Source organism: Myotis myotis, unplaced genomic scaffold (genome assembly GCF_014108235.1).
Source record: "Myotis myotis isolate mMyoMyo1 unplaced genomic scaffold, mMyoMyo1.p scaffold_m19_p_6, whole genome shotgun sequence".
NCBI classification, from domain to species: Eukaryota; Metazoa; Chordata; class Mammalia; order Chiroptera; family Vespertilionidae; genus Myotis; species Myotis myotis.
Window position 1 is genome coordinate 35,123,064 of NW_023416368.1, and position 26,789 is coordinate 35,149,852.

The following is a 26,789-nucleotide window of genomic DNA, read 5'->3' on the forward strand; positions in this document are numbered from 1 at the left end:
ACACGCGGCAGGCCGGCGGGCACTGGCCCCCCAGCACTGCCCTCTCCGGCCCCCCAACTCGCAGACTACAAGTCCCAGCAGCCCGCGCAGCCTGCACCTCCCGCCTCGCCGCGGAGACCCCCGGCGTCCCAGCGGCAGGGCTCGGGCTGCGCTCTTGGCGGGGCCGGGCGGGGGGGCCGGTCCCGCGGGCGGGGTGGGGGCGGCTCCGCTGCTCTCGCCGCCGCCGCCGCCGCCGCCGAGGGGAGTTTCCAGGAAGTGGCCATATTGGATCCATTCAGCCGCAGCCGCCGGGCGGAGCGCGTCCCGCAGCCGGCTCGTCCCCGTCGCGGCCCGGCTGCTCTTCCCGCCCGCCCGCCCCCGCGGAGCTCGCCATGGCGGCCACGGACCTGGAGCGCTTCTCGGTGAGGGCCGGGCTGGGCCGCGGCGCGCGCGGGGGCCGGGGGCGCGGGGCGCGAGGAGGGGCCGCCCTGCAGCTGCCCGGGCGCGAGCCGGGCTGTCAGCGCCGCGCGGCGGGCCTCGACGCCCCGCGGGCTTGGGGGCACCGGAGCGGGCTCTCCGCAGCGTCAGCCGGGGGTCCTGGGGCGTCGGCGGGGGCTCCTCGCCAGGCAGCTGGCAGGGTCGCCCTCCTGGGGCGCAGGAGAGGCAGGCCCCTTTCGCGGGAAGGAGCCTGTACCCACCCGCCTGGCTCCGGCCAGGTGCGAGTGCAGACCGGGACCCCGGGGGCGGGAGGGGGGCTCCCCGATACTCCGCAACCCCATTTGCCTCGGCATTTCTCTCTGCGCTGCTGGGGAGAATCTTGGCCTCGCAGGTGCTGTTGGATGGGCACCACCAGTGAGGATGAAGCCCTAGGGATCCCAGGGGGACCCCAAACGAGCTCAGGGCAGTGGCAGACCGGGTCCTGAAGACCCTGCGCCTGCTTTTCCTCCCCCCTCCACACCCCCACCCCACAACAAGCGGCGGAATCCTGGGTGCGATTCCAGGCAGGATCGGGCTCAGTGGTCTGGTCTGAGGCTGCCGTTCCCCAGGAACTGGAGCGGTTCCAGACTCGGCCCAGTGGGTGTTTGTCTGGGCCCCAGTTCGGGTATGCTTTCTGCAGGACTCAGGGCTCCCCAGGGGGCTCTGGGCCTGAGCCTTCCAATGGCCAACTTCCGAAAGGTTTTTCTAATTCAGCGGGGGCTGGGGGAAGGGGCCCTTCTGGGGGTTGTGTCTGCATGTGCCCTGGTGTCTAGGCAGGATCTGGGTGTGTCTGGGAGGCTGGGCTGTGACAGTGGAGGAAGCTGTGTCCTCTTGCCTGCCTGTGAGCCCTGGTGGCAGGAGCAGGGGGAGGGAGAGCCCTGGGCGGTTGTGGGGAGAGAGTAGGGGGAATGCTGAATATGTGACTGATAAGGAATCGGTCCTAGGGCTAAATAAGGGAGCCAGGACTTATGTAATTACGGCTATAAATACAGTCATCTGAATTTATCTATGTAAATTTTCCCTTTAACCTGAAAATACATTTGTTGGTCTACTTTGGAAATAGGCATAACTAAAGCAGGAGCTCTTGGTTTCATAACTTCTAGACCGGGGTGTTTTGTTTCCACTGGGGAGGGCACTGTGTCAGTTAAGTAAGTGTAGGTACAGGAGGAGAGAGTCAGAGGTTGGATAAATCCGAGATTCTCCTTACCTCTGCACTGCACATCAGAATTTATGTCCCCAAGGAGGGCAGTGCCTGGGTCCTAGCAGACCTGCGGGTTAGCGGGAGGCCGGAGACCTGGGAGTGTGAGTCTGTGTGCATTCTCTGCCCAGCTGACCAGAAAGTTATGTCTGAGGCTTGTCTGTCTGTGGCCAGAGGTTGCTCCAACAGTTGGTCTTGCAGGTGGGAGTGGTATGTAGAGTAACCAAAGTCGGACCACCTGACTTGCTGGCCATGTCGGGCAAGTTATTTAACCCCCCAGTGTTTTCATCTGAATAATAGGATGAAAATATTACGTCCCTAAGAGGGTTATTGTGAGGATCCAATGAGAGGATCCAGGTGAGGTGCTCAGAGCAATGTCTGGCACATGGTAAGTCACAATACATGAGAAATGATACCCAGAGCCCATGTGGGTGTGAAGACTGGCCCTGTGTAAGAAGGCAGCAGAGAACGCGTTGGCTGTTATATGGCACCCTTCCGAGGGGCTCCCATCACTGCCTGTCCAGAGATTGTCCTCAGGGGTTGGGCTGAGAGGCTGGAAAGGCCCTTTCCTTCAGATTCCTAGGTTTGCTCTCTGGGAGGAGCTTGGGTGTTACCCCCATGGTGAGCTGAGGCACAGAGAGGGGACTGGCTCTGGTGAGGGTGTACAGTATGAGCTCTGGGGACTGGGTGACTGTGCCAGGTTCAGCTGGATGGATGGATGCCATCCATGCCCTCTGCACTCTGGGCCATCAGACTCCTGGGAGGACTTGGAGAGGGTTGAATTTAAGTGGAGACCTTGGGTGGGGTTTGGGACTGAATTTAGGAGTCTGGACTCCACTCACCTCTCCTGGCTTGTCATCCTGGGAAAATAATTTCTTCCTTTATCTTGCTGTAAAATGGGCACAACCCTACCAATATTCTTCAGAGTTCATTGAAGGTTAATTGCAGTCTATGGCATGTTCAGAAATATGCTTAGGTGTCTCTCCAGCCCCAGGGCTGACTTTGGTGTTAAGCAGTGGCCATGAGGCTCTGATCTAATTGAGCTTTGGTAGGTCTATACTGCCTTTCAGGCTGGGTCAGTGGTCAGATCAGCCCTGGAGGGCTGGGAACTCCTAACTTGGAGCTTAGATGAGCATGCAGAGTTGTACTTTGCGGCCAATGAGTGCTGAGTTCCCGTCCCCCACATGGCGTGATGTAAACACCACAGGCTCAGCAGCCTTTACATGTTGGCTTGGTCCTGCTCAACCCTAGATCAGCCGCGGTTACAGTCAATATCTCCTGGACTAGTGCGCCTGAGACAGCCATCAGAAGATTTCCGTTGCCTCTAGCCTTCCTTAGGCAATCAGATTTCTATCCACTCTTGCTCTGCTCCTCCTCCTTACTGGGTCCCAGTCCCAGGGCTTACCCTGTCTTGCCTTTGAGGGCCATCTCCTGTTAGAATCTCATGGGGCAGGTTCCCACACTATGGTGAGGGAGGCTTCAGGGTGGGGTTGGAAGGGTGGGAGGTGGTGGTAGGGTAGGGGCAAGTAGAGATATGAGAGGGAGAGGGAAGAAGCTGCAGTATGGCAGCCTCACACCTGGCATTCCTCCCAGCCCGTCACTCCCCCCTCCCATCTCAGCTCTATCCCCAGCACCATCTGTCACTTCCTGTTGTCACCCCTGTAATCTTGACACTTCCCCAAGAAGCAGACTATCTAGGGAGTGCCTATTCCCTCCCTGAAGCTAGAGCTGGGGGGAAGGGACAGTGGGAGGCAGCCTTCTCACCCACATGGGACTCTGTCACAGAGTGGTATCTCCTTGTCCTGTAAAAATGGCCAGTTACCTTGCTGAGCTGTCCCAAAGGAGAAATGAGAGCTGAGCAAGAGACGTCTGTGTAGCTCTCAGTGCCTGATGGTGTTGAGGGGTCATACATGAGCCCCACCTTCCCCTGGGAAGTGGGTCTGTCCTGCCCTCCCTCCCTCATGGGCATGGTGCCATGCTATGGGTGCTCATGTTAGTAAGTTCTGCCTGGGATCTTGACGGGTCAGAGCAGGGAGGCTGGTGGGAGGCATTTGTGACCCAAAGGAGCACATGACAAGGAACCAACCAGGCTAGGAACAGGGAGGGTAGCAAGAAGGAGACTGATCACAATGCCAAGGCGATGGGAGAATGGATTGAGGCTGGGACCGCAGGGCCTGATGTTTGTCAAAAGTTGAATGGCAGGGAGGGCACTGGAGGCTTTGTGTCCATCACCTCGTTGATACCAGCAGCCTGTAGTTGGTAAGGATGCAGACTGGTCATTGACAAGTTTGAGACTGAGACCCAAGCCCACACTGGTATCCCTTGAGATGGCAGAGAGGGTGGGCCCCTCTGAGTTTTGAGCCCTCAGGGTGGGCTAGGTGAAGGTGCCTATTTGGGGCGGTACCTACCATGAATTCCTCTGTGGCTTGAGTCCAGCTACTGGAAGCAAGTAGCTGCAGGATGACAGAGCAAAGGGCCCGAGGGCTGGCTGGCCTCCGTGTGTCCCTTGTAGCCAGGTCAGCCTTCCTGCCTCTGTGCTGCTAGCTAGGGAACAGGATCCCCAGGCATGGCCCCCAGGGCATGAGCTTTGCCAGACAACCAGATGTGGAGCTGTGCAGGCAGGAGAGAGACACATCTGCCTGGGGAAAGGATGCCTCCCAAGGTCAGCATGCCCTTGTGATAGAGCTGGGGTGTTTTTTGCTGGAGCCATGTGCTTCCTCATGGCTTGTGTGAGGAACCATGGCTGGGAAGAGGTGGTGGAGTACAGCGCAAGGGGCATCTTCACTGTAACATCAGTTGCCCTGAGTGGTCTTGGGCCAAATTAGATCTTCTCTTCCTCAAAACATATGGCTTCCAGGTGGTCCTTGGTCCCTATCCTGGAGGCGTCATTAGAGGGACAGAACCAGGGGAGAAGGGAATAAGGGCCTATTTCAGATTTCAGGAAGTGGCTACTCTGTGAGGGGTCTCCTGGGCTTGGGGAACCTGGAGCCTAGGGTTCAGGAGGGGCTGTGGACATGGACCCAAGTGCACTTATTAGACCAGACTGTGGGGCCTGGGTGTTAGTCTAACACTCTGTCTGGTGCTGGGGTGAATGGGGCAAGCAATAGAGAAGTATAGCAGTGCTGACCTGAGCTGCCGCTGGCCCATATTGGTGCCCATGCATTCCTCTGTCCCCTCCCAGCACCAGCATCCATCCTGGGGTTGGAGGTGTCAGGGTCACCTTTGCTGCCCCCATTCCCCTTTCCAAGGGTGGGATCCCATTCACTGTGGAGCACAGATGCCCCCTTCCAGCAATGTCCGGACCACTTGTGGCTTTCCCTGCTGCAAGGCCTTGAGGGCTGCCACTGGAGTCCCTGAGCCAGGTAGGAAAGTACGATTGTCTGGGGTTCCAGTACCTTCCAAGGCCCAAAGCACCCCCCTCCTCCCCCCCCCCCCCCCCAGCTCCCTGGTGGGATGGATCACTCCCTCTCAGGCCACACAGCAAAGCCCAGGAATGTGAGTGTGTCCTTGGCCTAGCGTGGGGTGGGTGGACCCAGAAACCAATAACTGTGCTCTTGGCTTCTTAGAAACCTGATTTTGAAATGAGAAATGTGAAACAAGCCACCCCAAATTACTAAGCCGCAGCCCTGGCTGTCTGTGTTGGCGCCATGAAGGTTGATCCCTACTCGTTGACATTTTTGGTTCCCAGGTGGCCTCTTGCTTTGGGACAGGTATATCCTGTCTCTGTTCTTCTTTCCTGGGCCAGGTTAGCAGCATTTTCACCCTGACTCCTCCCACATATATCCCCTTGGTTATTTCCCGTAACCTTTGACCTCAGCTTAGTGGCTGGCTGTGGAATCCTGGGACCAGAGCCTAAGCCTTTCCTGGGAAAATTCCTAGGATTCCTATCAGACTCAAGGACAGTTGTGCTGTGACCATGGGTTCTGGCCAGAGGCCTCTGCTCTGGCTATTTACGGCCCAGGCTGCTAAGAGTAGCTGGAGTGGGGGGTCGGTGGTTTGTGCCAGAAACATGAGTGGAGAAGCTCCCAGTGGCAGAGTGACTCCTGGGTCCATTGCAGGACTTGATAGCTCTCCTGGGAGTGGACTTCCTGCCTGCCTGGCAGGGTGCTCAGGCCAGTGGGTGCCAAGCATGGGAGCCTGGGGGATGGGGGTGGAGAGAAGTCCAAGGCACCAGAGAAGAAACCTCTGTGGAAGGCCTGGGGTAGGGGCTGCTCTTTGTCCTGGATTCAGGGGCCAAGGACACTTACGGTGCGGTGGCACCTCTTCTCCCACCCCAACAACCAGTCTAGTTTGGGAGGTTTGATCTCCGAGGTATTTATTCACTCACAGCTTCCTTGATCCTGTCGGTTCAGACATTCAGCAGATTTCCAGTTCCTTCTGCGTAAAAACCTGTTTTTGTGTGGGCAAGCTGTGAGACATGGCTTCTCCCCGCATTCTACTTCTCTTCTTGGTACAAGAGGCAGCTTCTCTCGCTGGTGATTCGGGCTGCTCCGGAGGCCCAGACAGAGCACTTCCTGGTTAGGAAAAGGATGTCCTAGTTATCCATTGGGCTGCAGAACAAAATGCCATTCTCCACTTCGTTCTGGACGGCCGGGCACGGAGGAACGCAGCTGGCCCGGGCAGTTATTATTTTGGTTGTTGTCTTTGATGTGCCAAAGAAATGATGACATAGAAGCCTGGAGCCTGGCCTGGGAGCCAAAAGCTTGTGAGTGATTAGAGAGGGGATAATGGCCCAGTGGGGTTTCCCACTGCGCTGCCAGCTCTCTGTCCTGGAGCTTTGCGGAGACAGTTGGAGCCCCCTGAGCCAGCACCCCGGGGAGCTGGGTGTGTGAAAGTGGCAGAAGCAGCTGGCTCCGCCTCTCCTTGGAGCCAAGCTCAGTTGTCCAGCCCAAAGGTTCCTCCCGTGGAGCAGTCTCCTGTGGGTCTCCATGCCCCACGCAGGGAGACGGAGTATATTGTCCCTCCCTACGAGACCAGGTAGATGAGGTTGCAGACTGTCAGGCCATGGGCCAGGTACAACCCCCAGACATGCTGTGTTGTGCTCTCATGGTATTCTCAATTTGTATTAGTTTTCAACTAATTTAAAAATTAGAGGGGGAGGGAGCAGCTGGGGAGAGGTTAATGGGGGGGGGAGGAGACTTATGTAATTCTTTAAACAATAAAGAATTTAAATAAATTAAAAAACGAAACTATAATAAAATAAAAATTAGAGGTTCCACTTAAAAATCTAGATTTCTGGCCCTAACCGGTTTGGCTCAGTGGATAGAGTGTCGGCCTGAGGACTGAAGGGTCCCAGGTTCGATTCCGGTCAAGGGTATGTACCTTGGTTGCGGGCACATCCCCAGTAGGAGGTGTGCAGGAGGCAGCTGATCGATGTTTCTCTCTCATTGATGTTTCTAACTATCCCTTTCCCTTCCTCTCTGTAAAAAATCAATAAAATATATTTAAAAAAAAAAAAACTAAGAGGGCCTAAAAGTCATATTAGTTTTTTAAAAAAATCTAGATATCTGGATTCTCATGAAAAATTGGAAGATATGGCAATACAAGGTCTGCATTCCCACATTTGGCTGGAGTTGCAGAATCATGGCCGGTGTGGACTGAGCAGAGGCTCTGCCGTTCCCCACTGTTCCCACCTTTCCCTGGGGGACCCCACACTCTGCTATGTCAGCAGTGGAGTTATGTGGCTGGAGGTGTGGGTCCATTCAGATCCTGGCTGCACCTTTCTGAGCAGTGTGGTCTTGGGAAAATTGCTTAATCTCTTGGTGGCTCAATGGTCTCATCTGTACAATAGTGATAATATTGCAGCCTACCTCATCGGGCCGATGTATGGACTAAAAGAGATTAGAGTCATGCATGGTAAGCACTCGATAACTGTTAGCTGATGTTGTTTTTACTGTACGGTTCCCTTTCACCCATTTACATCACCTGTGTGGCCTCTATAGCCTTTTGAGTTTAGACTGACTTAGATTGGGCCTCTGAGGTCAAGAATCCGCTGTCCTCATCTTTTCATTGGCAGCCATCCTGGAGTTTGGCACACGGCGGGTGTGCCTAGTGAGCGTGTGTTGAGTGACTGAATGAATGAGTTGGGAGAGTCAGTATCGCCGAGTGGTTTGTGGCAAGGGCTTGGCTGCTCTCACACCCCTGCTCTGCCCTGACTAGTTCTCCAGCTTCTGTGTACCTCAGTTTCCTTACCTATAAATGGGGATAGTAAGTGTTTGCCACACAGGATGGAGTGGACTGTGTAGGAGACTGTAAGATCGCTTGGCTTATTTTCACAAGTGGTCCTCAGCGAGGTGGTGGTGTCATCATTTGATGTTTCTTCTTTTGGTTGTAAACCCTGAGACATTTTACTTTTCACACTCTGCCCGCCCCCCATCCTTCGCCATTCAAAGAGTTTCATTTGGAGACTGTAGCAGTCAAGATGCTTTCAGTTGTAAGACATAGATAGCCCTACTCAGCTAGCTTAAGCAGTAAAGGGGAGATATGGCCAGGGGTCAAGGGACATGCCCACAGGGAGGGAAGACACTGGCTCTCTCCTCTGGGATTTTCTGGAATCAGCCATCCTCTGAGTGGGCTTCAGCTTTAGGCTAGCTCCTCTAGTGGTCACAAGATGGTCATGAACTTGGGTCATGTGCCTGTTCCTGAACCAATTGTAGAATTATGCTGATTAGCTCAGGACTATTAGGCCCCACCCCCAGAGTTGGAACTGGTCTTACCTGCCAGAGTGCAGGGCTGATAGCCAGGTAGCCAGTGGGGGACATGAAGGTTCTTTCTGAGTTGTGCCAGCTGAGATGTGCCAGTGACGCATTGGAAGCTGCTGGCTCCTCCTAGACTGGGATCCCACAAAGGTCAGCAGAGACACCTGGGGTGTCAGAACAAGCGGGGCACCTTGGATCAGATGTTATTGATGCCAAATATAGGATCAGGGAGGTTGGCATTAGCGAATTACCGAGCAGGGAGGTCAGATCGGTCTTCTGAAACCAGGGATTAGCACTCAGTCTCCGTCAGGGCCAGTGGCCATTCTTCTGTGTGTGTGTGTGTGTGTGTGTGTGTGTGTGTGTACATGCAGGCTCTGGAGATGGGCACTCCCATGGTCCCTGAGGCGCCTGGGCAGGCATTGATTGCCCCAGGGCTGTGGGCCCTGGAGTGACAGGGTGCAGCCGGGACAAGTTGGGGATGAAGACCTCCCTGCACTCCACATGCGTCCCCAGAGGGAACTACGCTATGTGAGTGAGGACAGCCAGGCTTGCTGAGCGTGGAGAGATGGCTCATGTGGTAACTGCCTTGCTTTTAGCGTCTGGAGCCTGGAACTGTGAGAATGAGGGGACACCCAGGAACAGGGTGGCCTCTGGTTCTGTGCAGGCACTCTGCCTCAGAGTGTATGCGCACACCTGTGGTTCCCAGACACATGACCGGGAGTTTTGACGGCAGACTATAGGATGTTGGATTGCATCCTGATTGTGTCACCCTTGGAATGAAAGGATGAATAAATACTGCAAGCACAGCACGCCTTCAGTCTCGCCTGAAAAGAAAAAAGCTCTAGACGAACTGTTCTGTCCTCCATTCGACCCTCAGGCTGCCACGAGCAGGTAGAACAGAGACTAGATAGTGCAGCTCGGTGTGAGGTGGGCAGACAGCCCTCATGTTGTAGCGGTTGAGGACTGCGTTGTCTAATTTATAAATGGTCGGGTTGTCTAGCATGCTGGGCATAGTGGGGGGGGGGGAGGATGGAAAACCTGACTCCCCCAGCCTGCAGCCAAGTTCAAGGAGTTTATTGAAGAGATGGAGAACCAGGATGCATTAACAACAACAGAAAAAGGACAGCTAACAGTGCAAGGAAATGGTGTCACTGCCAAGCGAGGGGTCAGGAATGTAAGTTCTTAGGGGCCAGGTCAGAGCACGTGCCAGGGAAAAGGTAGAGTGAACTCTGGAGCCTAGGGAAGGGGCCGAGTTTGGAAAGTGAACTCAGAGGTAACCAGCTGGGCGGAACTGAGCTCATGAGAAAGGCTTCAGACTGTGTGAAGGGCCGGAATGCCATGCTAGGGGGTTTGGTCCTGACCCAGCACATCCCATGCTCCATTTACTGTATTTGATGTGGGCACTAGTGATGGGAATCTGCCTTGGGGCCTCTTTGTTGGGTTATGTTTGGGGACCTGGGCTTGAGTGGGGAGGTTGTGACATGGTCACTGGGGACAGGGGATAGGGAAAAGGGCCAGCTACAAGAATAGAGGCCAGTTGAGAAAGGGTCATTGGAGAGAGCAGGTTTAGGGGTAACCCTGACTTTTAGAGAGGACAGTATAACTGCCCAGAGGGGGCCACATGGGTTTGGGCTGGCAACACACACACTTGGGAGTCATCGATGCAGGGCTACAGTGACTTAGCTGGGGTGAGATTGGGGGGTGGGGGGACATAATTAGTGGAGAAGAGAAGGTTGGTGTGAGTGCCAGGGGGTTCTGGTTGAGAGGAAAGAATGGTTGGAAGGCTTCTGGCTGAGGCAACAGGTTGGGCTGCAGAGAGGTCAGGGAGAGCTCAGGTGCTGGGGCCACCCCTCTGCGGGAGGGCAGGGAGCCAGGGCCCCTCTGCCACTGTGCCTGTATCTGCTTTGCATAAGGGCTGCCATTGTCCTAATCAGTAGCGCCTGGGGCTGCTCTCAGTTGGGCCTGTTTCCTCCCCTCTAGTGTTGTGGGCAGGATGGCAGGATGGCAGGATGGGACTCCGACCACTGCCCTTTCCTGTCTTGTTCTTTGAAGCGGGCAGTCAGGGCAGGGCGGCTGGGCATGGAGGAGGCGTGTTTCTGCCCACCATGGAGCTGCCTGGGGCCTGCCCTCCAGAGGGGCCAAACCCAGGAAGGCTGAGCCTGGGAATTTCCTCTCGGGAGACAGCATTTGCCCCCATTCCCAGGGTAGCCATGCGAATTGGAGTCTGACCTTGACTCTCTGCTTTGGGTTGTGGTGGTTTCTTTTTACAGTGTGTGGGCCTGCTCTCGTGGCCCCAGGCTACTTGGGACCTGCCGCCTGCCTCTCTGCTAAGGCCAGGTCTCCACATTCTCATCCGAATCTTTTCCTAAACAACCAGAGGTGAGGTGGGGGGAGAGGGTGGCATGAACCAGAGCCTGAGGGTCCCTAGAGAACCCCACTGAGGCAAGAGGAGGAGGCCTCAGGGCCATGATGCCTTGGAGACTGGCTCTGAGATCCCGTGGTGGGTCCGAGTGAGCACCAGCCCCTTTAGCAGGGCCCATGTGTGCATTCCACACTTGGGTGTATCAGAAACAAGGGGTGTACGTAGAGGTCCCTACATGGAGCTTGAGTGAGGGTTAGAGCCAGACCTGCCTCTGCTTTAGTCCTACTTGAGTAGGAGGGTCTAGAACAGCAGTTCTTAACCTGTGGGTCGCGACCCCTTTGGGGGTCGAACGACCCTTTCACAGGGGTGGCCTAAGACCATCGGAAAACACATATATAATTACATATTGTTTTTGTGATAATCACTATGCTTTAACTATGTTCAATTTGTAACAATGAACTTGGGGGTGACCACAACATGAGGAACTGTATTAAAGGGTCGCGGCATTAGGAAGGTTGAGAACCGCTGGTCTAGAAGGTCTGAGAGGGGACCCCAAGAACATAATACTCTTCAGTCTTGGCCTCTTAAAATCTTTTTTTTTTTCTTTTTTAAAATATATTTTATTGATTTTTTACAGAGAGGAAGGGAGAGAGATAGAGAGCTAGAAACATCGATGAGAGAGAAACATCGATCAGCTGCCTCCTGCACACCTCCCGCCAGGGATGTGCCCGCAACCAAGGTACATGCCCTTGACCGGAATTGAAACTGGGACCCTTCAGTCCGCAGGCCGACGCTCTATCCACTGAGCCAAACCGGTTACGGCCTTTATTTTTTTTTAAATAATATATTTTATTGATTTTTTACAGAGAGGAAGGGAGAGGGATAGAGAGTCAGAAACATCGATGAGAGAGAAACACCGATCACTGCCTCCTGCACACGCCCCACTGGGAATGTGCCCGCAACCAAGATACATGCCCTTAGCCAGAATCGAACCTGGGACCTTTCAGTCCGCAGGCCGATGCTCTGTCTACTGAGCCAAACCGGTTACGGCTAAAATCTTTATTTAAGAATCAGGGACCTTCTGGGGCCTCCTTCTGGGCAGAAGGACGGGTAAGCCCTCAGAGGCAGTAGCTAGGAGATGCCCTAGGCCCCAGCATCCCTTGCCAGCCCAGGTGGAGCAGAACCATGGGTTTAAGGGCCTTTTCTGAGACGGATTCAGGGGCCTTGAGGACCCTTGGGCTCTCTCTGTGGGAACCTGGCCTGGAATCGGAGCTCTGGTGTACTTGTGTTGTGTCCTGAGATTTGCTGAGAATTCAGATGGGGGTTCTAACTCAGGTTTATCCTCACCCAGCTTGTCCCCACGTCCCCAGTGGGCTCACTGCCTCGCTCTGTTTCTCTCTCAGCAGAACGCAGAGCCAGAGCCCCGGAGCCTCTCCCTGGGCGGCCATGTGGGCTTCGACAGCCTCCCCGACCAGCTGGTCAGCAAGTCGGTCACTCAGGGCTTCAGCTTCAACATCCTCTGTGTGGGTAAGTGTATCATGGTCTGGCCAGGGGGCAGCCTCAGACAGAGGACAGACGAGGGCCTTCTGGGAGATGGGTACTGCTGCCCTGGCCACCTGTTGAGCTGCAAGGGGACCTCCCAGGCAGAGTCACACTTTGGGAGTTCAGAATGAGGTTTTGGTTGGTGCCTCTGCCACGATCAAGGACAGAGTTGGAGCCCAGGCCTGACTCAGAGTTGCCTTGAAGAGTAAACAGGATTGGGCATGTGAAGGTGCTTTGTAAACGGAGTATTTATCACAGAGATTTAGGTGGTTTGTTTACTTAAAACACATTGACTTGTTCCCACTATGTGTCTAGGACTCCATGGCGAACAAGACTCTCCCCCATCCTAGCATCATGCACTGAGAGCTCCCACACACATCTGAACAAGTACAGCCCCAAACGGGGAGGCTCTGGGGGAGGCCACGCGCCTCCGGGCATGGGAACTCCCAGAGGCACAAAGCGCTCGGCCAGATCACGGGTGCCTAAGCCTTAGCATCTGCCGGGCTGTGGGTGCCCCTTGGGAAGCAGCTTTCCTCAACCCCACTTAAAGCCAACGGTGCGGGGGCCGCCCAGAGCAGCCGGGCCAAGTCTCCTTGGGCTTCAGACCCAGGCCCTGCTGGCCCCAGGACCATCCTGGCTCTGGAAGGGATGGCATGCAGAACAGGTGACTGGGTCCCCTTGAGGCCAGCAAAGGTCAGTGTCCAGCAGCGTCACAGCTGCCTGGCTCTGCCTCTCCCCCTCCCTGAGGAAACATCTTACATTCCGCACAGCCACATGTCATGTCCACGTCAGCCTATGACTCTTCCTTCCACACGTTATTTCTGAGGCCACGGAGAAGGGATGGTTCCTGGGGACAGGGTCAGTGAGGGATGCAGTGGGAGGCCAGCCCCTTTCTCTTCTGTGGAGGCTGAGGATGCCTGAGCCCCACCCAGCCTAGCCAACAGCCAGGGGCAGCCCCAGTTCCGGCCTCTGACCTCCCTTCCCCTCCACCGCCCACTCCCAGGGGAGACCGGCATCGGCAAGTCCACACTGATGAACACGCTCTTCAACACGACCTTCGAGACCGAGGAAGCCAGTCACCACGAGGAATGTGTGCGCCTGCGGCCCCAGACCTACGACCTCCAAGAGAGCAACGTGCACCTCAAGCTGACCATCGTGGATGCTGTGGGCTTCGGGGATCAGATCAATAAGGATGAGAGGCAAGAGGCGGGAAGGGCGGCTCCCCCAACCTCATCCCCTGTCCCACCCTTGTTGGCCGTGGCTCTAACCCTCTGCCCGAGCACTCCTCACTGCCATCTGTCCCCATGTGAATAACCAAGCCCCACACCCCACGGGGGCCAGGGGAGGGCCTGTCGGGGAATCGCGGAAGTCCTGGGGACCCTTTAAGAATCAGGAGAAGGGGTCCAGACGGAGCTCCAAGCCCCCGCGGTGAGGCTCAGCTGCCTGCCTCCTAGGTGATGGAGCTGTCTGTAGTTACAGGCCCATCGTCGACTACATCGATGCGCAGTTTGAAAATTACCTGCAGGAGGAGCTGAAGATCCGCCGCTCGCTCTTCGACTACCATGACACGAGGATCCACGTGTGCCTCTACTTCATCACGCCCACCGGCCACTCCCTCAAGTCCCTGGATCTGGTGACCATGAAGAAGCTAGACAGCAAGGTGTGCTTCACCACTGGCCCCCCGCCCCCGCCCCCGCCCCCCAACTTGTTCCCTGGGCTCCACAGTCCTCCGCTGGGGTTGGGTGTGCCGGCTGCCGTGTGACTGTCCATCACAGTCCCCAGGGCTCTGCGGCTTGGAGGCCTGCAGCAGATAGCCCCCTTGACTCGGTCCTCTCTCTTTTCTCTTTGTCCCTACTCCTCCGGTGGGCACACCCTGCTTTGGGTTTTTTCTCCAGAGCTCTGTCCCCCGGGTCTGGCCCTCAGCCCCTTCCTTCCAGCTGAATTCCTTTTTTTTTTTTTTAATTTAAATTCTTTATTGTTGAAAGTATTATATATGTCCCCCTTTCTCCCCATTGACCTCTCCCCATCCGCTCCTGCCCCCCAGCACAGGCCCTTACTCCCCTCGTGTTTGTGTCCATTGGTTATGCTTATATGCCGGCTAAATTCTTATTCTCAGCCTGCTGGCTCCTGGCCTCCTCTCCGTCCTCGACCCTCTGACCCTCTCCCCAGAGCATCCCAATTCTCTGCTCATTTCCTCTCTCTCAACTCCTAGTTCCTCTGTTCCCTTCACTTCCCCTGTCTTTCCTGCCATGGATTTCCCTTGGGTCTCCTGAGCCCACTCGGGAGAGGAGAGTTAAGGCCCAGAATTGAGTGAGGACTAAGAGGGCAGCTTCATGGGGACGATGGGAAGGGCTTTGGCCCTTGAAGACGTCCACTGTCAGCAACGTGACTGCCCTCCCATCTCAGGAGTTCATTTTCACTGTGAAAATGGGGTAACTGTAGCCCTCGAGATTTTGAGGTCTTCCTGTGGCTACTGCTGATGGGTCATCTTACCTGCTTAGGTGGGAGCTCAGCCCTCCACCGCTGCTTGTATCATGTCCCAGGCCCGTTAAGACCTTTAGAGAACTCTGGGTCAAAGCTGAGTATGCCCAGGAGACTAATTTGGGGGTGGGTTTGGGGGAATAGGGGCTCTAAGAAGTGCTGCTACAACCCATCAGTATGGCCCCAGGTGGCTGGGTGCAGGCCGGGCCTCCCCATGGAGCAGCTCTATCTCTCTTGCTTCCTGCCCTCTGCCCAGGGTTGTGGCCTGCGCAGGGCTGTCCACAGTCAGGGAATAACTAACATGCTGCCCCCTCTCGCCTGATCCTGGCAGGTTAACATTATTCCCATCATTGCCAAGGCTGACACCATCTCCAAGAGTGAGCTCCACAAGTTCAAGATCAAGATCATGGGCGAGTTGGTCAGCAATGGGGTCCAGATCTACCAGTTTCCCACTGATGACGAGGCAGTTGCAGAGATTAATGCAGTCATGAATGTGAGTGTTGGGCAAGGGCCTCAGGACTGTGGGGCCAGAGGGCCTGCAGGCAGCACAGATCTCGGACACAGCCCTGGGGGACTTCTTCCCCAGGATTTCAGCCTCTCCTTCTCCAGGAGAGGTGGGTGGGCATCTGGGAGCTGGCCAAGTCCTGTGGACAAGGGACAGGAGGAGTTGGGTATTGGGCTGGTACTGGGGCTTCCCCAGAGTTGAGTTTCACAAGATAGGGAGTCAGGGTGGGGACCTGAAACCTGTAGGAGTGAGCAGGCAGGATGCCAGTGCTGGGAACTTAAGGAAGAGCAAGGCCCACAGCCCTCTGAGGGAGCTTCTAATGGCCCCTGGGGAGCCCAAGGGCTGAAAGAACACCCTAGAACACGAGGAAGGAGGTTTGTGGGTTTAGCCCGGTCCCTTGTTTGGAGGTCCCAGGATACTTATAAAAAAGATAGCCGGAAAGTGAGCATCTGGCCAGACCTTGTTCAGCTCACATGTCCTTGGGCCCCTTTCCAGGCACACCTGCCCTTCGCCGTGGTGGGCAGCACCGAGGAGGTGAAGGTGGGGAACAAGCTGGTCCGAGCACGGCAGTACCCGTGGGGAGTGGTGCAGGGTGAGTGTTGTGGGGGGAGAGCACATCCCCAGCTGGGGGCCCAAACTTAGTCCCCTGTCCTGCCTGCTGCCTGTAGCCCCCGTCCTGTGCCCTCCCTGTGCCCCCCTGTTGCCTGTCCTGCCTCTGGAGTCTGCTGCTGTCCTGTGCCCTGTCCTCCTGTGCCCATCCACGTGCCAGCCTGACGCCCGTGTGCCCTCTGCTTGCAGTGGAGAACGAGAATCACTGCGACTTTGTGAAGCTGCGGGAGATGCTGATCCGGGTGAACATGGAGGACCTCCGCGAGCAGACCCACAGTCGGCACTACGAGCTCTACCGGCGCTGCAAGTTGGAGGAGATGGGCTTCCAGGACAGCGATGGGGACAGCCAGCCCTTCAGGTGACGTCCTGAACACAGAGCGGACCTGTCTTCCCAGCCTCAGCCACACTTGCCGTGCTGGCATCTGCTTCTGGGGTCTCGTGAGCCAGGGAGTGAGGCTGTCGGGATCCCGCACCCTCCCGCCCCCAGCGCTCACATGATTCGGCTTCTCGGGCTCTGCCGCCCCACCCCGCTTTAATCCCACCCCGGTCTCTTTTCTCTGGGTCTCCACAGCCTGCAGGAAACATACGAGGCCAAAAGGAAGGAGTTCCTGAGTGAGCTGCAGAGGAAGGAGGAGGAGATGAGGCAGATGTTCGTCAACAAAGTGAAGGAGACAGAGCTGGAGCTGAAGGAAAAGGAAAGGGAGGTGAGTGTCGGGCTGGGTTCCGGGGTGAGGCCGGGCCTGGCTGGGCGGCCCACACGGACGCCCGACTCCCCGCTTCTGCTCCAGCTCCACGAGAAGTTTGAGCACCTCAAGCGGGTCCACCAGGAGGAGAAACGCAAGGTGGAGGGGAAGCGCCGGGAGCTGGAGGAGGAGACCAACGCCTTCCACCGCAGGCGGGCCGCCCTGGAGGCCCTGCGGCCTCAGGCCTTGCACACCGCCTTGCAGCAGCCTCTGCGGAAGGACAAGGACAAGAAGTAGGTGTGGGCCCCCTGCGCTGCCCTGGCTCTCGCTCTCTCCTGGGCTCGCACCCTGTCCCTCCCTCCGCTCCTTCACGCTGACTTTCATTCTCACTTACTCTTGCTTGTTTTACCATTTCCCTCTCATTTCCACTTGCCCTTTCACCTCCTTCTTGCTCACCTTTCTTTTTCACTAGTGATCTCGATATCTCAAGATATCAGGTATTTGCGCACTCTTGCACAAATGTCTCTCTTTCTCTCTCCCTCCTCCCCTCCCTCCCTCCCTCCCTCGTCTCATTTTCCTGCAGCCTCCACAGAGCTGGGGTGGTGAAGGCTGGGCCACACAGGCAGGGAGTGGCCCCAGAGAGTGTGTAGGGGTCTCAGGGCAGGTCTTTCAGGCCAGAAGACAGGGCCTGGGAAGGTCAGCATTTCCTGACAGATTCCAAAAGCTCCTGTGGTTTCTGCTTGGACAGCTGTGGTGCTTTCCCCTTCCCCCACCCCTGGCTGGCAGGTGGTGACTGAGAACAGCGGAGACTTGATCCCAGCCAGCACTGACCCCCCTGAACCCCATGATCACTTCCTGGCTGAAGGAAGGACAGAAGCTCCCGGGTGGGGAAGGGGCCGCCCCTCAAGTAGAGGCTGGAGGTCTTTCTCCTGAGAGTAGACTCAGAGAGAAAGAAGAAGGGGGGATGGCGAGGGGACTTTTCCCAGCCTCCAGGAGTCAGTCAACAGGTTGGCCAGGTGCAGGCATCTCGGAGCCCCCTTTCCTTGGTATTTTTTTTTTTCATGGCCTGTTTCCACCCTTTCAGTTGGAGTCCAGATGCCCTGGCTCCTGGGAATCTCCCTCCCCCACTCACTTCACTCAGTGCCCCCCACCACATCACACTGTGGGGATCTCGCCCATCCCTGCATCTCCCAGCCCCTGGCCTGTGTCAGGCACCTTCCTTCCTTGCCAACCTAGGAACTAAGCAGGTATCCTGTTTCCTCCTGAAATGTTTGGGAGTGTGTGTACCAGGCCCTTCCTTTCTTGGTGGCAGTGGAGCCCCATGATGAAGGCCATGCAGTGCATAGCTTTATTACATTCCCCAAAACACGCCCCCATGAACACACATACATGTACGCGTACACTATCTTTCTCTCCTGCCTCATCACATACACAGGCTCAGGCACATACCTGCCAATACACCCCATCCCCAGACACGCATGCACAGAAGCACAGACACATCTAAGGAAATGAAACTGGGAGAGTTTCTCCCTGGGGGAGACGAGGGGGACAAAGCCAGGCATTTAGGAATTGGGTGCCAGTTCTCATTCCTAAGGCCTGCTCTCTGCATTGGAACGGACCCTCCTCTCTTCCATTGCCTCCCCCATCCGGCTGACTGGTGGTCCCATCCCAACTGCTGGGACTCATGAGCCCCTGCCTGGCCCCAGGGAGCACACAGCCCCACACTCCCCTCAGCCACATGGATTTCCCCTCTGCTTGGCTTTTGCTTGCAGCCCTCATTCCCTGTCCAGCTCTTGGCTTGATGGGTGTGGGGACTCTGTTAATTGGAATCTGTGTGGATTACAAGCTAGTGGCTCAGAAATCTGTTTTTTCCTGGAAGGGGGTACACAGGTCTATGACTCAGGTGCTGACACCCAAAGTGACTTTGTCCCGCTCCCTGCCAGCGTGGCCCAGGCCATAGAGAAAAGTCAGGCAGAGTCCCCCTAGAAAATAAGCGATGGAGAAACCACTCAGAAACGAAGACAAGGACCTGTGGCCAGGTCAGGGTCTGAGGACCAGTGAGTGGGCGCAGGCTGCCTGCATGGGACCGGCACAGCTCTCAGGGTGGGGGCTGGACACTGGTGCCAGGTCCTTGCTTATCCCGTGTGGCCTGGGCCTGAAAAACAAGTCTTTTCTGTTTACTGGACATGCCAGAAAGCTTCAGTCAGTTTGGCCTCTGGGAGAGAGAGCTCTCCTCCCGGGCTGGCCTTGTGGAGGCCAGGAGTGGTATAGGTGGGGTGGCTGGGAGCACCCTTCCCTCCCGCCCTGGTCAGGGGAGCGGGGTGAGTCAGGAGTGCCTTTGTGGGGGAGGGAGGGGGCACTTATGACCATTTAGTTAAATGGCTTTGATTGGTTGTATTTATTCTTTAAATTTTAATCCATATTTTGCAAAATTATTTCCCAATCAGATCTTGACCCTCAGCCTGGGACTACACAAACTGAAGCGAATTCTCTGCTTTACTCGTGACAAAATGCCAAACTGACTGCCCTTTCCCAGTGTCCATCTTGCTGTCTTTTGATTCTGTTTGATTTGGTCGTCTGCGTATCTTTTAATGTGTCTGTTTTTGTTCTGTTTGTTTTATTTTTATTTTTCAGTTAACGCACGCACAGACTTACATGTCAAGAGCGGACTTTAGACTTTCATGTGTTAAGTTGCTTGAGTTACACCTTGTGACCCTTCTCCCATAACATGGTGTGAGGACGGACTGGGAGCCGGTACAGACTCCAGTGTTTACAGCCTTGCTCTGTCCCCACCCCCGCCCCAGGCTGTCTGGGCCTGGCAGGCCACCCCCCTCTCTATGCAAACATGACAAAGCCATACGAATGCTGGAATCCCAAACTGACGAGGTTTATTTTTTTCAGAGCCAGTGGCTGGTCTTCCATTTACAGTGTCACTATTCCTTGACGGAGCAGTTATGTGCCGCTGTAGCAAAGGCGATGCTCGGCCTAATTGTTCAGCGTCAAGATGGCAACTCATGTGGTGCCTTAGGTGTGGCCGTGTGGTGTGGTATACATGCTGCAAAAATTTGCCCGATTCACTTTGTTTTAATTTTTCTAACCTAGAGTTTAATTTCAATAACAACTTTTAAAACACTTCTAAATTTTTATTTTGTCACAAGCGTAAAGACAAATAATACCCTCTCCCATTATTTTCATACGTAACACAGATACCCCGATTTTTAAAAACTAAAAATATCTCAGCCTTTTTTTATGTAAAAGTATCCCTATAATATATAGGGAGAGGTGGTAATAAACATCCTGTAATGACGGTGTTTGGAATTTCTTTACGGATGAAAGTGGAACATGAACAAGACCACGTCCAGAGTTTTCACTGTGAATGTAAATGGAACAGCAGCCCCAAGCCCTTGTCTGTGCCCCTGAGGTGCTACCTGTAAACAGGGACCAACTCCGTGTGTGTTAAGTGTATTTTATTCGGACTAAGACTCCCAAACCAGTCCTGCGTGTTCCTAAGGCACAAAGTGCTCAGCCGGGAAGAGGTTTTTTATCTCAAGGTCCTTCTTTCCTTTTTTCCTGGCTGAGTCACAGGGCAAAAGATGAAGGTGTCTGATGTCTGTGGACAGTTTAAGAAAAAACTACCAGCAAAGAGCTTTTCCCTTTCAGCTGCATTCTTAAGGGGGTTGTTTTAAGAAAGTACTAGCATCATTGATTCTTCTATGTTCCTGTTGGTTGGCAAGCCACCCAGAGGATCAGGGTTGACAATATGGCTGATAAAATGGGAGACAAGAAATGAATGAAAGGAGGGAAGGATTCTGTTGAATGTTGATGAAGCACTGTGCTGGGCACGGGCTCCAGAGTAACACGCAGCCCACCTCTCGAGGACATCAGCCTAGTGCACTCCCGGGCTGGAAGCTTCGGCAGCCGTGCTGATTGATTTGGGGTTGATAGTTTGTTTTTCATGTCCTCTTCCTCCCCCTGAGCCCCCCATTGCCTGCTTTATTGATTTGCAGGACCATGTCTTGGCTTCCTCCTGCCCTTCTGAGATGGTGCTCCATTCAGAGTGGGGAGGAGGGGTGAGCCACCTGTGTCCACTGAGGCATGGCCAGAAAAAGGCAGCCTTTGCACCTGAGGGGCTCCACGTGCCAGGAGCAGAGCAGGTGTTATTGGTGCTCAAAGTGTAAGTTCTCCCAGTGTTATGCCATGACCATGGTGGATCCAGATTTTGAAGGGGTAGGAACCTGAACTATTGGAGAAGCCTTCTTCAAGAAGAACATGAACACACAATTAGGTACGGGGCCTTGAGGACTGGGCTTCATTAGCCTCCCAGGACATCCACCTCTGGTTGTGATCATGTGGGTATCCAAACAGGCAAAGTTAGCATATCTAAGGCAGATGTGGCTTGTCTTTAGAGTCAGTATGTGAAAGTATAACTTGGGCAGAAGTATGACCTGAAGATATAGCCGCTGTCAGCTAATGTATTTCTGAGGACTCATCCTCGATGACCCAGTGGATTCACTCGTTTTATAAGAAATGAGGACTCCTGGTTTATGAGCCCATTTGGGGACTCGAGTGGGCAGATTCTGCCACCCATTCACCATGGCCGGCGGGCCACTCCCGGGGCATGCTGGAAGGCCAGATGGTGGCTGGTTCCAATTGCACTTTCTGGGGTCTGAGCTGCCTCCACAGGTTTCATTAGCTTTGGCGAACCTCACTACACTTCTTTCCCTGCGCTGTGTGTTTGGAATTTTGTCATCATTAGCTGAGACCAAATTAATCCTTGGTGCACAAGGTGAGTTTAAAACTTGCCATTATTTAACTGGCTACCCCTCATGGAATGTGGCCCCTGCCCGCAGAGTCTGTTTCCCTCTCCTCTTGTTTCTCAGTATCATTGATTGGCATTATTTGGGCTGTCAGTGGGATCATGCTGGCATTTGTCTTTCAAGAATCAAGTTGGTTTGGGGGAGAATCACCATATAATTTATTGTCCAAACGGAGAGGTTTCAGAGTGAAAGGAGATGCTGTTAATTATTCCAGCTCAACAGGCGTAAGCCAGAACTATCTCAGGCAAACCGGGAAGTCTGGTCACCCCAGTTATGGGGAACCGGAGCCTAGGTGGTTTGTAATGGTGCAGACTGACTGCATGGATGTTTTCATGCCTCTGTGTGGGTTCCCTGTTAAGTGGGGCTCACATTACTGGATAAGGGGCCTGAGGGAAGTGTGGCTTGCTAGTCTGTTACGTTAACATGCTTTTCTAAAACGCTCCCCTTGTCAATTCATTTACTCCTTCATTCATTGACTGTTTTTGTTCCTTTCCATTCACTTTGTACTTGTTTTCTCCCCCCATTAAATTTTGCATTTATTTTGAGTTTTTTTTTTGTGGTGTCTTTTTTGGGCTGTAGCTTTTCTGATTTAACAAGTTTTCTAGCCTATTAATCTGCTACCACTGTGGTAAAATACAGCTTGTCTTTTCTGTGAACGTTGTGGGGTGGATCAGCTTCTATAGGAATGACAGGGATTATGCAGGACACGAAGAAGGCAAACCCTGCCCTTGAAGAGTTTACACCCTTGTGGAAGAGGCTTGACATGGGACCGCTAATACCTGAGTTCTTATTGTGTGCCAGGCGTTGCTCCAAAGTACATGACATGCATTAATCCCTCTAAACTTATAATTTTATGACTAAGTACCATTTCCCCCATTTCATACCTAAGCACAGAGAGGTTAATTAATTACCCAAGGTCACACAGCTAATAACTTGGAGGTATTGGGATTGGAGTATTGGTAACCTATACCCTTAATTCGTGAGCTGTAGCTGCTCTTTGGCAACCTTATGAATGCTGGGAGAACAGTGGAAATGCAGCCAGTATGAAAGTGTTCAGTCTGAGTGTGGGTGGATGGGCCTGAGATGGTTTTGTAGAGGTGGGATGCCGTGGTAGGCAGGCAGATATTTGGTTAAGGAAGGTAGTTTTGTGGTTGAAGGAAGTGATGACAAGCGCATGGGTCCGTTTGTTGAGTTTTCTCTGTTGGGCACTAGACTAATCTCTGTGAAGACCAAAATGAGGTTGGGACTAAAGTCTGGGGAGCTGACAGCCCAGCAGGGAGACTGGTATGCAGACACCCCTAATGAAGGTACAGCTCAACTCCACCCCCGGGAGGCAAGGAGCAGGGAGGAAAGTCTTCACCGAGATTTGAATGACAGATTCTCCTCGAAGCCAGGGGAGAAGGGCCTTGTTGGTGAAGGGGACAGCACTGTACAACTCGGCTCACCCATTAGAGGGAAGAAATATTTGGACAAGTTTAAGATAGGTACATGATGCCCACCAACCCTGCACTTCCCTTAGCCCGTCTGAGCCTTCTCCCCTCTCCATTTTCTGCAGCCACAGTCCTTCTGTGTTGGGTGAAAAAAGGAAGATGGATTGTGTCCATATTTCTCCCACCACAATGATTCCCAATCTCTGATCTGAGGTGGAATATGAGTTCCTAATTTAAAAAAAAAGAGAGAGAGAGAGGGAGAGAAAGAAAGAAAAGAAGGAAATGTTAGAGGAGAGTAGATGGGACCCCAGCTCAATATTGAATAGCATCAAAAAAAAATTTTTAACTTATAAATGGTACTTAGGCAATATAGAAGTTTGCTTCCCCAAAGAAGAGGAATTTTATTTACAGAAAGATGGAGCCACAAGGCTGTCCTTTAGCCCAATACTGGGCTTCACAGATCTACCTTCTCTTTTGAAATTCAGAGTTGGATTCACTCTAAGGACTCAGCTTACATCCAGAGCTACCCATCTAAGAGGTCCAGATACCTCCCACCAGTTCCCCAAAGTCAAAGGTAGCCTGAGCTGGTGTGGGCGCTCATGGTGAGCCCCACTCCACCCACTGCGGTGCCCACTGACAGTGGAGGGGAGGAGGCAGAGGACAGTCTTGGCCACTGATGAGAGGTGTGACCATGAGCTACATGCTGCTCCTGGCATCTCCATCTGTGCTGAGGACAATTATTGATGGGGCCCAGGAGATGGTATTCCAACGGTGCCTGACTCTAGCAAGTCTAAGTGCATGGTACCCACTATATGTAAAATATTCAGACAGGGTTGCAAGGACTTAAAGTTTATTTTAACAAAAGCTCCAACAAGCACATTTTTTCAAGAAAAGGTCAGGATTGGTACTGACTACAGTGCAGACAACTATTATAGACGATCTGGGCCTTGAGCACTTTGCACCCAGTAGCAGGTCATACATCCCATGGCTTAGCACATTTACAAAAACTGTTCACATTGGAAAGACTTCACAAACCACCTCTAAATGTGTGGCTCAGTCATTCACATCCCAACACTACTTACACAGCTCCAGCTGGCATCTCTGCCAGCTGGACTCCACTGCTTAAAAAATGGCTCTATAGTGTCCCAGCTTCAGAGAGGCAGCTGGCGTCTCCCTCACAGCCATGCCAATCACCTCCTCCTCCTCCTCTTCCTCCTCTGGCAGCACTGTGGTTGGAGCAGGCTCGGCCTCAGAACCTGCTCATCTCAACAAAAGCTCTTGGAGCTGCACCTCCCATCACAGGGGTCACACCTTGTAATATTCTTCAGCGTAAAAATTTCTCTAGTTATGCCGATCAACGACATTGCTTAAGAGTAAGGGCAAATATTCTTAAAGCTTGATCAAATTATCATACATTAAACAAAGCGTACTTTATAATACAGTCCTTGGGAAGAGAAGACATAAGTCATGGCCATATCAGGGTAACTGTATCTGGAGGGACTGTCCTATTTTTGCAGTGGCAGGCAGGCTGGCTGGGGCTTGAGGTGCTGCACATGTGCTTGCTATGAGCCTGGGAGGCCGGAAGGACCTGGGCCAGCTCTGGGGGGTAGAGCAGCAAAACCTGATCAGTCAAAACCAGCCTGGCCCTAAAACAAAAAACACACAAAACAAAACGAAAAACAACCAGCCCAGCCCTTCAGCCCTGAGCAAGGCCTTCCTCTGGCTTCATACTCCAGCTCGCTTGGGGCTGATACCAGCCTTTGCTGGGGAAGGAAAACCAAGCTGCAGCATAAGCGCTCATTCATTCTCCCTGGGAAAAGGTCCTTATCTCTAGTGACCCCAACCTTTTTTCCCTTTATTTTCTTCTAAGGACCCAGGAACTTTTTTCTCAGTTGTTCTTCTAGGACTTGTTCCCTTTCTTGTTACAAAATCCATACAGCCTAGAATTCAGAGGCGGCCAACAGAGGTTGCCATTATGCTCTGAAGGGCACTGGGGTAGGAGCGCAGGCCGGCAGGTGAAAGAAAAAGTTGTCTGTGCAGGAGGAGGACTAAACACTTGTCAGCTGCAGCTTTACCAATATCCTGCAGTGGACAGACTGCTCAGTGCCGACCTGTAATTAAAACAGAGTGGTCATCTTGGTGCGGAACCACTTTACAGTCTAAGGAATGAGCGGTGAGCGTCCAGATGTTAGCAGGGAGCAATTTCAGAAAGGGGTCCAATCACAAAACTTAAGCACATTAACCTTACCACCTCAGGGACACCCATCTCCAACCCCAGTAAAACTGTCATGAGTCTAACTATCCATTCCACCCTACTCTGTCCATCCTGAGAGATTCTGACACCCGCGCCCGCCCCCCTCCCCCCCCCGCCAGTGCCTGGGATCATAGACTCATATAGATGGTGAGAGGTCTGAAATGTACACTCCTCAGTATTAAGCTCTGGGTTGCTTCCTTCTGAACTGGACACCATGGCCCCCCTCCTCTTGGCTACAAGGGCTGCCACCGAGATAAAGCTTTTCTCACCGTCAGAGAAACCCACCAACTGGCCCAGTGAGGAGAGCGTGTATCCCATACCCACGTCCAGACGGCATGCAGAGTGCGGAGAGCCTCACCCTCCGGCAGACTCTTCACAGAGTCATCATGGCCAGAGCATCTTGGGCCGAGGGCCAAGCAGGGCCATGGGTCCCCTTTTGGAGACAGAGCGTGGCAGCTCAGGGAACAAAACTGAGAGCTTGGTCTGGGGGCAAAGTTGATGTCTACCTGTGCTTTCTTTAGCAGATCAGATATAGGAGCACACCAGTCGGGCATGAGCCTCTCCAACTCTAAGGTGATGATGACCAAGGCCAGTGTGGAGCCCTTGAACTGCAGCAGTTGGTGGCCCGCCATGCAGTGCTGCGGCTGCTTGGTCAGGGACGCGACGTGGAGGGAAGGATTCCTCTGAGGCAGCAGCTCCACCACGTGGGGCCAGCCCACGACCACCAGGGCGTGGAACTGGAGATTGTGGTTTTTAATGTTAGAACAGAAAACCCCATACTTTTCATATATCAATGACCAAAAGTGCAAACAACTTAAATTTTCATCAGGGAGCATCAAATGTTGCCCAGTCCCTTTCACTTCCATTCACGGCCCCACAAGGAGCTCGAGGCTTCATGCCCATTCTGTGGTCAAGCTGAGTTTCAACCTTGGAGAGAAAAGGCAGTCTGCTTTCTCACGTGGCCTTAAGAGGCCCAAAGTACCCAGATAACAATGTTTCAATGCTGAAAAGTAGCAGAAAAGTTACGTGTATCTGCCTGATATGAGAAGAAACTGCAACTTGGCAACAGTGGCCAGTTTTCATAATGAAACAGCCCTTGGTGATATAATCTTCATGCCTCATAACAAACCAAAACCCCATGACATTTCCACACTGCATAATTTTGCCTTACTAACAGAATCATATCCTTGAAGAGGACCATCACTCCCTAACTAACACAAATACCGACTAATATGATATTTTTAAGTGCCAGATCAATATGGTCTAAAGCCTCAATAAGGATTGTGTGTAGGTGAATCAAGACAGCTAAGTGAATGTGTGTAAAGTGTAACAAGAGCAGACAGCTTTTTATGTACAGTATTCATAGAATGGAAAGTTAAATATTTTTGCAATGTGTATTTAAGAGAAACTCACCATAATAGTGCCGTCTAAAACTCTTTGTAAAGTTACTCTAATGTCCTTTAGAAGTGGAAGTCTGGTGGAACCGTGTTGGATTTAAGATACATTTTCACTGCTCCATGTGTCATGAGCCTTGTGGGTCACCTTTTTGTGGTGCATGTGCAAGGACGTGTGCACGCGTGTGCTTGGCCGTCCTTTGTTGTGAGCTGTTCCAAAGGCACAGATGAGTCTAGGGTAGACTCTGCAAACTCCCTGTACTCACGATGTTCAAGAAGTCCAGCGGCGTCCCAATACAGAGATCCCAGTGCAGTTTGTCCAAAATAGCCAGCTCCATCCTTAGCACCTCACTTGGGGTA

The 26,789-nt window shown here is 53.4% G+C and overlaps 1 protein-coding gene across 8 annotated transcripts; it reads left to right on the forward strand.

Annotated features, from left to right (window-relative positions):
* The first annotated feature begins 204 nt into the window (after positions 1-204).
* Positions 205-26,420, forward strand: SEPTIN8 (septin 8). Of its 8 annotated transcripts, none has more exons than XM_036312410.1 (11): positions 205-401; positions 12,118-12,241; positions 13,260-13,455; positions 13,730-13,916; positions 15,069-15,230; positions 15,738-15,834; positions 16,041-16,209; positions 16,423-16,555; positions 16,640-16,827; positions 22,509-22,511; positions 25,557-26,420. In XM_036312410.1, the coding sequence occupies exons 1-11, from the start codon at positions 372-374 to the stop codon at positions 25,720-25,722; spliced, it is 1,455 nt and encodes a 484-aa protein (XP_036168303.1). In that variant the 5' UTR covers positions 205-371; the 3' UTR covers positions 25,723-26,420. The 8 variants fall into 8 exon arrangements, with proteins under 8 accessions (XP_036168303.1, XP_036168304.1, XP_036168302.1 ...); XM_036312411.1 differs by having other exon boundaries at positions 12,121-12,241; XM_036312409.1 differs by lacking the exon at positions 205-401 and having other exon boundaries at positions 12,121-12,241; positions 13,736-13,916.
* The last annotated feature ends 369 nt before the right edge of the window (positions 26,421-26,789 follow it).

What these genes read in the sequence shown, in the direction of transcription:
- SEPTIN8 (XM_036312410.1), top strand. Translation starts at nt 372, where the DNA reads ATGGCGGCCACGGACCTGGAGCGCTTCTCG. An exon ending in TGAAGAAGCTAGACAGCAAG is followed by an intron (nt 13,917 to 15,068) that starts GTGTGCTTCACC and finishes TGATCCTGGCAG; the next exon opens with GTTAACATTATTCCCATCAT. An exon ending in TGAAGGAAAAGGAAAGGGAG is followed by an intron (nt 16,556 to 16,639) that starts GTGAGTGTCGGG and finishes CTTCTGCTCCAG; the next exon opens with CTCCACGAGAAGTTTGAGCA.